Source organism: Sceloporus undulatus, chromosome 3 (assembly GCF_019175285.1).
Source record: "Sceloporus undulatus isolate JIND9_A2432 ecotype Alabama chromosome 3, SceUnd_v1.1, whole genome shotgun sequence".
NCBI lineage: Eukaryota > Metazoa > Chordata > Lepidosauria > Squamata > Phrynosomatidae > Sceloporus > Sceloporus undulatus.
Genome location: NC_056524.1, coordinates 83,397,663 through 83,412,956, shown reverse-complemented (window position 1 = coordinate 83,412,956; position 15,294 = coordinate 83,397,663). Strand labels below are relative to the sequence as shown.

At 37.4% G+C, this 15,294-nt stretch overlaps 1 protein-coding gene across 1 annotated transcript in view; it reads left to right on the top strand.

The window, feature by feature from the left end:
* Window positions 1-15,294, top strand: part of POLA1 (DNA polymerase alpha 1, catalytic subunit) — a 353,950-nt gene extending 338,656 nt beyond the window's left edge. The window contains 1 exon segment of the mRNA XM_042458289.1: window positions 13,633-15,294. Within this exon segment, the coding sequence (XP_042314223.1) occupies window positions 13,633-13,802 (170 nt within the window). The 3' untranslated portion in view covers window positions 13,803-15,294.

The window sequence follows — 15,294 nt, the reverse complement described above, 5'->3', positions numbered from 1 at the left end:
CCAAACAAACTATGCATTTAGGTTTTGCCACTGATTTGCTGAATCTCTCCTTTCCACCCAGTATTGAAACACTATGAATTGTTTAAGAGAAAATGGTATACCATATATACTCAACTATAAGTGAACTTCATGTATAAGTCAAGGACAGGTTTGGGGGCCAAAATTATGGATTCCCCACCCCCCGCGTAAGGAGAAATCCATGCATGCTCCGTCCCATTGAAAACAATGGGGGGGTGCAGTGGCATGCAAGCCATTGCTTTTCTCGCTATGTGGCTTCTGCGTAGGCTGTGTCTAAGTGTTTCAAAAATGCTCTTTAGAACATTTATTCATTACACCAAACAGAGTAATGTCATCACCACTTTTGAAGTGTAATTCCATTGCATCTTTGACTCCCCCCCCCAAAAAAAAAGTCATTGCAGATAATTGAGTTACTTTAATTTGCTGTATCCCATCTCTATATTTGACACCAAGTCATTTCAGAAGTAGAAAATTTGGCTTTGGCTATTTCTTCTGTTTTGAGGTGTTTCTCAAGCAGTATAGTTGTTGATATATGTCCCAACCGAAAATTCATTTGTGTTAATGGGCTCTTTAGCAATGCAAGAGAACAAAGCAAACAGAGAAAGGACATTTCCATACTCAGTCATTAGCTTTCATTTCTGTTTAAGCTAATAATAATAATAATATTTTATTTATTTATTTATTTATTTATTTATTTATTTATTTATATCCCTCCTGTCTGTCTGAGACTACCAGGGTGACTGTCTCACAACTGGAGCTATCCTACATTTCTGACAGTTTCTAGTCTATTTGACTGGTTGGTTGGATGTTAACATCTAGAACTGAATTTAGCAAGTAAAATGAATTGCATCAGAGATTTCATCTTCAGCGTGAGCAAAAGGCGGAAGGCCACTTGACCCAATTCATTGTCATTTTTTGAGTGCTCACATAGGTGGAGGTGTCTGAGGGTAAAGCATTACTATTTCAGTTGTGTTTTGTATGTGGTTACCAGTATTCAAATGCAAAATGGAGTGTATCTGGGTAATGTTTATATTCTGTTTTTAAACCAAAAATATTTATCCTTGCACGTTCTGCCACAGAGGATTGTTCATGGTAGCTGTCAGTTGGCAATATTAAAAAAAATCAATTAAAAGGAACCAGACAAAAATGTAAATGTCTGTACAGTTTTGAATCTGAGAACAAGCAAGATAGAAACACAGATAAAGCTATAACTGTGAAACAGGTTTTTAACCTGACATGACAATATGCCCAGCAAGGTAAATGTGCATGCATGCGTGTAGGATCTAATCAGATCTTAAGAGGCAGATAATTCCACAGCCTGGGCACTAGTGAGAAAGTCAGGCCTAGGTGAGGAAATGAAGCAAAGCCTTCCTCGCCACTACAATGTGCAGTCAGACCATATGGAATCTGAAGCAGTCTTTCAAAAAACCCAAACCATTTAGGATTTAAACATTAAAAAATTAATCAGGCCCAGGGCCAAACTATGAATTGTGAAGTTGATTCACTACTAGCATTATTTGAATCATAAATGAGCTCTTGTCAGCGCCCTAGTCACTGTGTTTTTCACCAGTTTTCACTGAAAAGTGTGTAACTAAATACCAACCATCTGCCCTTTGATGGAGAAAGGGGGATGAGTTAAAACTGAAAGTAAATCATATGAATAATTTTTTACCAAAATGAAGCAGAAAGAATAGACAGGTATTATTTCTGCCCTTCATAATTCTGAAGGTGAACTAACAGACAAGTTTAGGCATTGCCTAATAATATTTTTCAATAATATTGTTTTTAACAGGAGTGCACAACACCCTTGTAATAGTGACATGACTGCATGTACCTCCTTGACCTTAGTTGTCCTCCCATGTGTTTCCACACACACACACACACACACACACACACACACACACATCACCATCATCAAATTTTTCTTCATGTCACTTTTGTACAGATAAGTATTTTACCACTGCTTATAGCAGCAAGGAAAGAGTGATGTGCAGAAGAATCACTGAATACGAAGCTGGAGAGATCCACTGCCTCTCCCAGAGATCATTATACAGTTTGTACTTCCTTTGTTGTGGAAGAGGAGAGAGAGCAAATACTCCCCATTCAGCAAGGAAAAATGATTGCTCTTTGTGTGTCTGTGTGTGTGTGTGTGTGTGTGTGTGTGTATTTGCATGGCAGCATGTGTGCAACTCACACACTTTTGCATCCCTGGATCCAGTGCCATAAGTGGCCCCAGCAGGACTGGAAAGCTTGTTCATTCCTGTTTAATGTAGTCACAATTTCAAACTAAACTAGAAGAATTATTAATGTGTACTATTGAAGAAACACTGTTAATATAGAAAGAATAAATGGAACCCTGGAAAGTGGTTCATTATGTAAATTGCTACATCTAAACATTAATTTTAGTTGTTATGGCTCATCTTAATCTTATCCTCTCAATATATCTAAAGGAGAGTTAACTAACAGTGACCATGTAAATCACAGAAGAGGAAATGGGAGAAAGTGTAAATAAGTGAAAGGACACTCTTCCAAAGTGAAGTGTCTGTGTTCTGTCCATGGTTGTCTATGCAAAGGAGAATCTATATCTTTGAAGGTATACAAGTTTTTCCACCACCTAATGCTGTCACGTAGCATAATTCTGGAATAGTAATAGCGCAACTTACACATGTATACCCCAGTGTTCTCTTTCATTCAAAGTATCATCCATGATTCTCAAGGCAGCATATATTATATTTTAAATGCAATAAAATGCAATAAAAGTGGTAATCAGGGAGTGATAAAAGGTACATGCAGGTAACAGTATAGGCAAGTAAATTCCACTGTGTTAATTAGGGCTTGCTCCCTAGTAAATGTGTTTTCCAGCCAGAGTGAAGCTTCAACCACCCATTCTCACTTCTGCATCTTGTCATATCTGCAAGAGCTCTCTTGACAAGTCTTACCTGTGCTCATTGGCTGTTGTTTATACACTAGGGGTTCGTTGCCTATCTTTTCCTGAGCATCCAGTGAGTTATTAGCAAGTGTTTGTAAGAGCTAATAGAATCCAATGAACATCAGATATTTTACATGTGCCCTTCTCAAGAGACACGTAACAAGTGTTGCATCCAGACTTTGGCTACAGTTCTCCCATTTATTTACTCTGATATTTTTGAGACTATGAAATGGTTACTCAAACTAGAAATAATTTACAGTACTTTAATTCTTTCCTCCTTTTTGGTATGGGGCTAGGTTACAGATATCAGCATAGTTCTCACATTTGTAACATTGCTTTGGGTTTCCATTATTGGAAATATAATTTGCATAGCAGTGTGTACTGCCTATGGCAGTGAAATGTCTTTAAAGGCCCAGCCAGGCCTTCACTGCTTGAAAGCAAGTTTTGTGAAGGAAATTGCCTTTGTTGATGATACTTCACTTTAAATGTATTCCTTGTTTTGCTACAGAGGCAAAATAAAAGCCACAGCACCTTGCATTATATTTTTAGCAATGTTCACTTTGTCCAAAAGAGATTTAGGATGCTTTAGATATGCAGTACCTTTATATACTAAAATAAATATATTATAAATATATGGGTAGATATTCTTTTAAAATTGCAATAAAAATCATTGTAATTCATAGAACATGCTGTAATTCAGAGATACATATAAAATACAATCTGTGTATTTGATTGCAGGTAACAGAGTTAAATGTGCCAGCAATTTCAAGCACAGTTTGATATTTCCTATAATGAAATATAATGCAAAAAAATTAAACATCCAATATCAATGGTTTCTAAACGGTTTTGATATTTCTTTTTGTCCTTTTCCATGAAGAGTAATTTATTTCCCTTTTTAAAGTGTGGGCAGAGTGATTACTAGCACACTGTAATGTAATTGTGTTGCATTGATAAAATAAAAATTGTCCTTTATCTGTGTCCTGATAATGTTCAATTTACAGGCTGGCTTCTCTGCCACCTCTTCACTGCTTTGAGTATTCCAGTTCTCCTCCCTTCCTGCTCTGAGAGCGCACAGAACTGTTTGAAATCCACTGGTACAATTGTCAAATCAATTATTCATTCTCTGCAATTATACTCGCACAAAGAACATTTTGCTGGTCTGAATGATGATTAAATTAACAGCTATTCCAGCTGCCTGATAACATCTAATAGAATATTCATAAGCCCAAAATGGAATGAATTATCTCCATTAACTTCATCATGTTCACTTAATTACATGCTTGTTATTGTATTTACACCTTGTTAGATACCGCTGAAGCTGATCCAGTGGCTGGCCAGGAATTGGAAGCGTCTGTCATGGGGCAGTTGGAGCGCATTTTGTAGGAAATGCTATTTATTTTAAATGCTCCACCTGCTGGGAGCCAAGGTTAGTCAGCAGCACTGAGATGAATTGGGAAACGGGGTGTAAAAAGAAATAATGTGCTTCTGACAGGCTCCGTGGCTTTTAAGTTGCTCTCATTCAGCCACTTCACAAAAAATTATTTTATTCCATCTTTCAGTGATGATGACATGATTGCTTTGGGGTAATCATTTACCATTCTGATTTTATTTTTTGAAGTAAATTGTCTGAAGTAATAGGTTCTTGGAATTACAGCATGTCTTGCTTTTTTTTTCTTAGAACTTTATTTAAGCTTGTCTTCCAGCATTTAACCCGAGTCCCCTCTTTCGTTTGATCTTCTAACTTTATTTATACAACAGTGCTTAATGATCCTGCACAATGTTTCCCCCCACATATACCAAAAATAAATAAAATAAATTCTGTCCGGTATGGTTGACAGTATTTTTTTTCTATATCCTCAGCAAGGGGGCATGTGCAATTTCCAACAGAGGTACAAATACAAAACACCTTTTTAGCCCAACCCTGATACAATCATTTCATCCTATTGAAATAAATTTATCACTTTCAGGGTAACTTTGCTCTCATGGAACATGGTAAAGGCACCACTTTCACCTTCTGAATACCTGCCTACAATATCCCCCTTACATGCTCTTTATGCTTTTCCAAGTGGCCAGCTTTATCAGTCAGACCTCCTTCCTCATATCTCTAATAACTCTGTTCCATGGCACTGTCCTATAGTAAAGGAAAATGGCTTCCCATGTTGATTTGAAGCCAAATTAGACAATAGTGAATGAACTTATAATGATACTTCTAAATATTAGGGGAACCCTGTAATAAAACACTCGGGCCCTATTTTTTATGCAGCCGAGATGTTATACACATGTATCAGCACAAGAGAAATCAGGACAATTATTTTTTACTGAAAAAGATTCTGTTTTTATACTAATGGTGATGGGCTTTGGTGGCCAATGGCAATAGTTCCAGTGGCATTTGTGTGAAGAATTTTTCTTGTTGTTAAAAGAGACACAATTTTTGCAGTAAATATGTTCTTCTGCCCTCAAATTATACAAGACAGAACAGAAGAATGGTTACTTATTTGGATACTTAGGCATACCAGGTGTTTTCTAAACAGAAACATTAAAATAGCATTTTGTAATCGGAAAGAATATAGAAAACAAATGTTAGGCGTTGAATGAATAAGAGAGAAGATATAGGATGCATTTTGTGAAAACCACAAGATAGATTTTGATATCCTAAAGAAACCGCTGTAACTTTCACTAATTTAAACTCATAATGTGTAAATTGGTTGAAATGTATGCAACCTATTTCTGTGCCGTGGCTTTAGTTTTAGATACAAGATTTCATTGGCTTGTTTGTACATCCTAATAGAAATTCTGTATCGTAAAATGTCTTTTATGTTAATCTAGTAGACTGACGTTTCTTTTCCTATTTTCTACCAGCAATGATGTTGTATAGCTACCTTTGTATTGTTGCTACAGCTTTCCCTCCCTCTGTATTTACATAGCAGGAATGGCAAAGCTAAGGTTAACACCATGGATAAGGGTCCTGTGTATTATAAAGTGGGGATCTAGTGTAATTAAAAAAAAGACTCGCTTTAACTGATTCCATAATTGACAGAATATTTATTTAACTTGCTGTAAATTGACACACCTCTAGACAGACAATTATGACTGACTGTATAAGATCTGACAGAACCAATTATGAATGACTGTTGTTTGCTACCTTTGCACAGAAGTAAATGAAACACAGATATTTAGAACAGAGCATGCTGCCTCTGTGCCTTTGCTTGTTATGATTAAAATACAATAACCAGTAGGTGACATTTTAAAAAAAATCAGTCCTAATGGCTTCTAATTCAATACATTCTTTAAGTCTCGAGATCAAACTGTTAGCAAGAGCCCTGAACAGGAATGATGCACTGAGTGTTTAATACACAAGTGTAATAGGATATGCCAAGGCTGTGTGTGTGTGTGTGTGTGTGTGTGTGTGTGTGTGTTATCAGTCTCTTGTAGTAGGAAAAGCAGTTGTCCACTCAGTTAGATGTAAAGTACAGAAACTTTCCATACAAACAAAAGCTAATAACTAATGTTTGCTTTTGTGTTATCTATGCACTGTTTTTATAAGGAAAAACCATGTAACAAAAATATTTAAAATGTTGATCTAGCACTGTATTGGTTCAGTGTTAATCACATCACATAATATAGTTGGTTTCTGATGTCAGTTCAAAATAATACCACTTTTTAAATTAATATTAAGTATTGATGCTGTCCAAATTTTAGTTTTTACATCTTAAAAATGAATAATATATTTTAAAAATATTTTTATATGTGGAAAACCTGGCTATCATTTGCATAGTATTTCTATTTATATTATGAAAGAGCATTTGGATTTTTTCTGATATAAATGTGGATATTCTATAAAAGCTATGGTAACAGTTGATATGAAACTATATTCCACACATTTATCTAAATGTTCCACAAGCAATTCCAGTCATTTTATAACTTTGTTCTCAGAAAGGATTAACTGCTTTATTGATTAAAGTGTCATTTAGGAAGAAAAAATAAGCTTTTATATGCATCTCTAAATTGGATGGTATGGTAACCTGAAAGTATTGACTGACTGTGTGATATACAGCGGTCACAATTGTCTTTTACTAAGAAGAGCACAGAGTGATGCTGGTTGTCATTCTTACTCTGCTGTGTGGCAGCGCAAATAGTCCCCTTTCTAACCAACCTGGTGGGAAAAGTCAATATCCCATCAGCAGAGGAGGTAAACACATCAGGAGCTGTGTCCTCTCTCATCTTCCTGGCTCTATATTACTACAGTTCTTTAAATCTATTCTCCCCAGTCATCGGATGCACTTCTGTCATTCAAATGCATAGTGCTGCTGTACTGCAGATGTAGCCAGAACCTGAATTTGGTAGTGTGCACATCTTTGTTGTTTTATATTTCAGAATGAAACATCTCATTAATTTCACATAGTCTTTTTCTTAACGCATCTCCTTGTAGCAACTTTCTCTTAAGAAATGTTGGTATGAGTTTTGATGGGTTACCTTGAAAATTACATCCAGAATCCAAAGCACAAGGGCTCTCAGTCCCATCCGTCCTCCTTGAGGCAGCAACTTTCCATAAACATAGAAGTAGCCATCCAGAGTTCAGAGGGTCTCTGGAGCAACTCCATAAACTTCAGTTGGTAGAAAAAATTGGCAACACATCTGCTATATAGGCAGAAGTGTTTTTGCGCACATGTGTGGATGTGTCGGCATCCTTGTTGTTAGTTAACTTCCTCCTATTTACCTTTTTGCTTACTTCTGCTTGCTTTGTAATGTTAATGTTTAAATATGAAGAACAAAAAAAGAACAATTATATTGGTAAACTAGAAGTGGCTTTGTGTTGAGTTTTCCAGAGCATATCTGATTAAGATAGTTGGGTAAGGAAAAGCTAGCGGTCAAGACAAGGAGACACTATACCAAGATAAAAATAAGATCCTTCTTACCTGTTTACTATTTAATTAAAACAAAATGAAAAAAAGGAGAAGGAAAGAAAAACAAGTGGGAGGAGGAGACCTAATACAAAGCAATCTGTTTAACAAAAACAAACTTGAATTCGTAGAGTTAAGATTTCATTTCAAGAGGGAAGGAACTGAGCAGAGTAATTCTTGGCTGGCCATGCATTCTGCAGATGAACAATGAGAAGGAAAACAATCAACACGAAATCAGATATTTGATAAGAAAAAAAATATAAATATTGAACACTGAGAATAGAAGAAAGTGGTTTAATTTTTGGCTTCCCAGTTTATACATGTTACTAATGGACACTTGCATTAATGTCAGCGTTAAAAGAAATCTTTCTGCTTTGAATTGATTTGAATGTAATGAGATTTTGAATTATTTTTCTTTATGCTAAATGTGTTTGGAAGATAAAAAGAAAATAGAGTGATAAATGAGTAACTGTGTGGCTGCGCAGTACTTCGTGAAAAAAATAATAAAATTTCATTTCTAACATCCAAGTTAAATATATTCACAGGCCTACTTTATTATCTTTCCTTTAAGTACTCTGGTTCTCTTTGAAGTCAGAAAATACAGGTTGATTATCCCTTATCCAAAATGCTTGGGACAAGAGGTGTTTCAGAATTTAGATGTTTGAATATTTGCATACATATAGTGAGATATCTTGGAGATGAGACCCAAGTCTGAACTCAAATTCATTTATGTTTCATATACACCAGGCTAGGAAGCAAGACCAAGGCATTAGATGAGGCAGAGGCAAGCCCTGGCCATAGGCTCCTTCTTCCACCTTGTCACCCCAAAGACAGAAGTGGGTGGCTGGTGGGCTCCCCAGAGGTGAAGGAGCCTGAAAAATTCACAGCTGGGGTTTATCACCACCTTGTCTGGTACCCTACGCCATTTTATATGTAAGGACATAAAGTCAGGTGTCGAATTTAGCATCAGGGTCGGCGTTCATAAATATTCAGTTTTTGGCACATTTTGGATTATGGATGCTCAATTTGTATAATAAACTCAGCTGAACAGTACAGGCTCAAACTGAATTCAGATGTCGGTGATACATCAAAGTTAGATGTATTTACATACACAATAAATAAAATGTGTGAATGCTGTACCTAATTGAGTGAAGTTTGTAAAATAGATGGAAAAGCCCAATGAAATACATGTATAAATCCCTTGTAAAATTCTCAGTTGCATTTTAAAGAAGAGGAAGAGGTAATCTAAGAGGCATCTGAAAAACAGAGGGTTCTTGAGCCAATGTTGAACAGTAAAGAGTAGCAAAGACTGAATATGTGACAAAATCAAATTCTACCCTTTGAAGCCTGTCACATCTGTGACGAAGATGTCTCATATGGTGGCACACTTATAGTTTTGAACAAGGAATAGAGTAGATCCAGGAATTGGATTGAACATATCACAACAACTATGAAACCCACGGGATGACCCTCAGCCAGTCAATCTTTCCCAGACCTGCCAGCCTCAATGTTACTAGGGGAAGGTTGGACTGGATATTTCTGTACATTGCCTTCAGCTTCTGTGAAGGGAATTTACATGAAATACTAATATATATTTAAGGTAGTTTAAAGTTTTCAGTAAAATCCTCCAACTAAAATTAGAAATTTTGCACCTAAAAGAAATTTAAGATTTTAGAATTCAGTTGAAGAATTTTTACATTCTTGTCTAGGGCAAGTTATGTTCTGCCTTTTCATTGTTATTAGTAGAAGCCACTGTGTGGAAAATTTCCTCATCTGTTGGCAAGGAAGTATTGCTGGTTTGTTTACTTTTTTTAAAAAAAAAAACCCTTTACTTTAGAGAAGTTCAGTACAGTTAGCATTATGAACTTCTTGAAGCAATCCTATAATATTAGAACTTCAAAAAAGCAGAACAGATAAAGGTTCTGTGAGAAGAGTCTTGCGCAGAGAATGGATGCCCTCAGGTCTCTTAGGCCTGAATGTTCCCTTACAATACATTGTGAAAGGTTTGGATGGAGATTCAGAAAGTTACAGGAAAAGAGAAAAGGGGGAAGGGATCACTAGCTCTTCACAGATATACATACACATGCTTTCATTCACAGAGGTCTTGTCTTTATTCAAGCCTTGATCACAGACATAAGGACCTTTTTCTGTGACTAGAATTACCTCCTTGGTTCTAACCCAGAGAAACCAACTTGTTTTTAAAAAATCACTAACAAATTGCTGACTGGACAATCCAGTGGTCTATTGGAACAGAAAGATACTTATGACATCTTATTCCCATTAACTGTAGATCTAGATCAGTGGTGTGCAAGCCTAAGACCATTTTTACAATACCAAGAGGGCTAATACTCCAGTGTTCCCCAAAAAATGGGGAAGAAGGGGACTGAGTTTTTAAAAATGGTTGATTGGTTGCTTTTTTCCCCGAGAGCTGTGATTTTTGCCAATAAAGAGATTTCAGCGCCATCCAGTTATCTAACAACTATTTTTTTAAAAAAAACAGTCAGCTCAGGGTTTTTTTAATTGCTGCTTATGTACAAGTCAAGTGCAACCCACAGATGATCCCAGACAGTTGCAAGATCTGAGCAAAAAGCAGATACATAGAAGGAGATGATCCCAAGTTGTTTACAGCTTTATCAGAGATGGCACTTTGCACTAGCTTTGGAAATGGACTAGAAGCCAGTAAAGTACAACAATAGAATAAAATACTACACTGAGGGAGGGGTCTTGTTGCTGCTGCTGCTGCTGCTGCCGTCTGCCTTCAAATTGCTTTTGACTTAAGGTGACCCTAAGGCAAAACTATCACAGGGTTTTCTTGGCATGATTTGTTCACAAGGGGGTTGTCTTCCTCTGAGGCTGAGAGTGTGACCTGGTCAGTGTCACCCAGTGGGTTCTCATGGACAAGTGGGAATTTGAACCCTGAGAGTCCTAGTCCAGCATTCAAACCACTAGTTTGAATGGCTCTCCAGGGATGAGGGGCTTTAGCCCTGACTACAATTGCTATTTTTTGTTTGCAGTAACTGAAGTTTTGAACCATTTTAAAATGACAGCCCCATATTCATCATGAGTGGGACCAAGTGCAACAGCCCACCTCCAAAAAACAGGCACACTTAGAACTACAGGTGACGTTGTGCAAAAGGGATCCTAGCCACAAGGTTCACTTGAGAGTCCAGGAGCAAAAGAAGATGTAGGAGCACTCCCCACCAATGTACCTATACTTTTAACATGTGTTATGTCAGTAATCCTTTTAATATCCAGGGAAGAAGGGCCAGTAGTACAGGTATTAATGACATCCAGTAGTGTTATTACTTACATTTTACAGGTGGCAAGCTGGGCTTGAGATGATAAAAGGTTTGTGTAAAACTACCTGGTATTGCTGAGATGGCTTCCTGATTCACTTCTTATATAAACTCTTACATAAGCAGTGCATTTCATCTGCTGAGAAATCATCCCTGTTATGGCTTTTGAAATGAGCTTGTTGACCATGGTTGGCCTGGACCATTAGGCAGAATGAGACAACCGCTTCAGGCAGCCAATGCTGCGGATGCAGGAACAGCAATCCCTTAGTTATTTCTCCTGAATCCCCCTGACCAGTTTTCATTTCTTAGACAAGAGAGCTGTGTGTGCCATACAACCTATCTGATTCTCTTGAGCTCTCCTGCTATCATCAGGTATAGTGAAGAATGCTACTTCATTGCAAGTAATGAACTGGCACTCTACTCAGCCTCTGCATACAGCATGTCTGAGTGAGCACTATATTATCTTTCACCTTGGGCAGCAAAATGACTTCAGCCAGTCCTGACACTGTAACTATTTTTAATATTTTTAGTAATATGCAAAACTTAGTCATATAATCCTTTTCCTGCTTTGAAAAGTGTGTCTTTTCCTTATTTATTTTTTCTCTGTGTCAAACCTACAGTGATTTCACCATTGAACCATCAAACTACTCCATGAAAAAAACCTAGGTTTATTGCAAAGCTGCTGCTGTGGTGATGGTGGTTGTGTTGCTCCCTTGTAAATATCCCTCTTGAATCTGTACAGTCCCTCAAAACACTCTGGTGTGTGTGTGTTTGCCTGCCTTTGCTGATTCATCAAGAGAATTGTGTGTGTATGTGTGCACGTGCACACATACATACAAATGCATTGATCTCTCCACATTTGCTGCTTTGACTTGTGCAGATTTGATTATTCCCGGATTTTATGTATATGTTCTCTCTAGGAATATCTAGGTCCTCCAGCACAACTCTGTGGTCAGCTTTAACCAGAAGTCGCACTGAAGGACCTGGAGATTCCTAGAGAGAACACTCCACTAGGCATTTCTAGCTCCTCCAGCACAATTGCATGGTCAGTGTCTGGCAGATGTTGACCACAGAGTTGCACTAGGAGTCCTAGAGATTCCTAGAGAGGTGGTCTCTCAGGTTAAAAACTTAGTGTTTTTGTTATTAGCAGTCTTTCCACATTCACAGGGATCCTATGCCCCTAACCCCAGCGAATGTGGAGGGATGAGTGTACAACTCTCAAAACTGTCCAGTATTTGGGTATTTAACTGAGTCAGTTGTGTAGACATGGCTGAAGCATGTAACTTTACATAACAACACTTTTGAGGAAAAAAACTATAGCTCTCTGATAGAGCACCAGCTTTGCATGGAGAAGTTTCTGTCCCTTGCATCTCCCCTTGTGATCTCTAGGTTCAGTCCTGTGTGCCTCCAATCAAAGATGATGTGAAAGGCCTCTGAGTCCCAGGAAAGTTGCTGCCACTCAGTCAACACTATTGGGCTAGGTGGGGAAATAGCCTGACCTAGTATAGGGCAGATTCTTGCTTTCCTGTCTTCTTCTCTGTTGACTTTGGTATTTTTAAATGTGTTTCTTTAATACAGCTATAGCCACAAATAAGAAAACCTGATTGAAATATGAAAATTGCTTGCCGTAGCCACCAAATTTGTAGAAGGCATATGTACCATGTGTAGTGAGAGAGGAACCTGCAAGTATTTCTTCAAATGAATACACAAGTACATAAACTGATTCATCAAGAGAATTCCATATTTTCTGATTACAGCTTGTCACAATGGGTTTTTCTTAAATTTTGAGAGAAGATGAACTGTGGAATAGAACGTGCATCTCATTTTTAATATGTTTCAGACAAAGCCTTTTTGCAGTGATTTACAAGGGGGCAATTAAGACAAGTTCCCAGCTTCTCTCATCACTGAAAATATTTTCAATAATCTAGGCAGTGGAGAGGGTTCTGGACATAGAAAGCAGATTGCCAGACAACCATGCCATTAAATAGATTTTTTTCTCTTCCCTTCACAACACCTCTTTAAAGAGCAGCTACTACCTGTTGGTTCTGGTGATCTAGCTGAATCTCGTTGCTGTTCCTCCTGCCCCATTTATTCAGCATTAATGGACAAACAGTGCTTCTTGACATTTACTGACAGAAGGTGTTGCACCAATTCAGTTGGGGCATGACAGGAAGGTTGACTAATTCCTTGATGAGCTGGATGCAGTCTCTTTGTAAGCAGCAAGTTTGACACTTTCCTAAACATGCTGACCAAAGTATTTCTTTTAAAAGGCAGGCAACAGAATGGGAAACTCAGCTAGAGGCATCTTGAATAGAAGAACTCTGGCAAATCTGGTTTTGAAAATCAGTAACCCAATGCCAGAGTGCACACAAATGTATAGATAAGTTATCAATATGAGAGAGAGAGAGAGAGAGATGATTTCCAGGAATACTTTTTATTTCCTCACCCACATGCTATTTTAATTTGTTGTTTATCTCTCTCCCAACAGATCGATTGAAGAGCCAGTTGTTCTTGAACAATGAGGTCAAGGAAATGTACAGAAAACTGAAGAACACAGTGGACCAGTGGTTGGACATGAGTAGCTACTCTGAAGTGAACCTCAGCAAACTTTTCCAGACATTCAATATAGTAAAATCTGTGGGAGATCCCAGTACTTAAACACTGTATTTGGATATAATGGGGCAAAATACCTTTGTGGTCTCTTTTCTAGATAGAAATCTTCTTTCTTTTTCCTTTCTTTCTATTTGTAGTCGCACACAAGTGCTGTTGTATGTGGCTTAAAGAACTACACATGCATATTTTAAATAAAATCTGACTGTATTAAATGGTTAATATGGAAAGAAAATCCATGTGAAAAGTCAGTAGATATACTGGGCACCTGTACAGCTTATGTTTCAATAAATATCTGTTGTATATCTAGACCTCTAGAAGGGAAGAAAGGGGTGGAGAAATAGCTCCTTTAATTGAATAATTCCCAGTGAGAGTTGCTGGAATGTAAGTGATCCTAGACTTTGCTCCAGGGTATTTAGTAGAGGTGCTCTCGGGAAAAGAGGTTAGTGGAGGTCTCAGTAGGAGCACTAATGTTTTCCCTTGTTACAGTTTATCTAGTTGTGATCATATACACAGCAGTTAAAAACAATGCTAAGCCTAAATGCTTCCTATTAATGCTTTAGTTTAATATGATATTTACTTTTGAAACTGTTTTCGAGTGTGGAGTTGTTTTGCCAAACAAAATGTTCATTCGAACAATATTGTGCTATAAGGATACAGAGTAACTGTATGGAAATGAATGCGAAAGCACCAATTGACTTCTGAACAGGGCACAAAGACGGCATGTGTGTGGCGGATTCTCCCTGCCACATGTTTGTGTCTAAATGTTACACTTTGCTTCTTTGGGATTCAATAGCAACAAAACCTATTATCATGAGAAAAAAGGCATGAGATGTAAAAATGGGACATATTTCAACCAAGAAATAAAGACGCCTGCTATACTCTGGTAAAGAAATAAAACCTCTGAAAAGTTTTAAGAGGCTTATAAGTATTGTCCAGTGTATTTACTGGCAGTAAAATAATAAACACAAGCAGTAAAAATCAAACAGTGTTTGTTTGGGAGGAGAGAGGGATTTTGACTTCTTTATAGAGCTATTCTTACAGTTCTAGACAATCTATACTGCCATTTGGCCATATATATAAAGGTATTTTAATATGAATGTAAAATTTTACACTTGGTAAAGAAAAATAATAAAATTTTCTAATGTAAAAAGAAAATTGAGTGGTGTGCACATATTAAACTTACCAGTAAGATAGCATAGCAATACTAGTTTATGGATGGCCATCTGTCGGGTATGCTTTGACTGAGAGTTCCTGCATGGCCAGGGGTTGGACTGGATGGCCCTGGCGGTCTCTTCCAACTCTACGCTTCTATGATTCTATATTTTTAGATTTCTGCAGCTGAGGGAGGAAAAGACCCCAGGGTGCTCTTTCTCATCAGCAAGTAATAACTGGTAAGAACTCCTTAGTATCATATTTAGAAAGATTCAGAAGCATTATCATAGATTCTCATAGTATACCCCAAAACAACAAATACCATGAGGTTTGAGAATATCCTTTCACGTATGGCCACAGACTAATGAAGGAACAACAAATGATT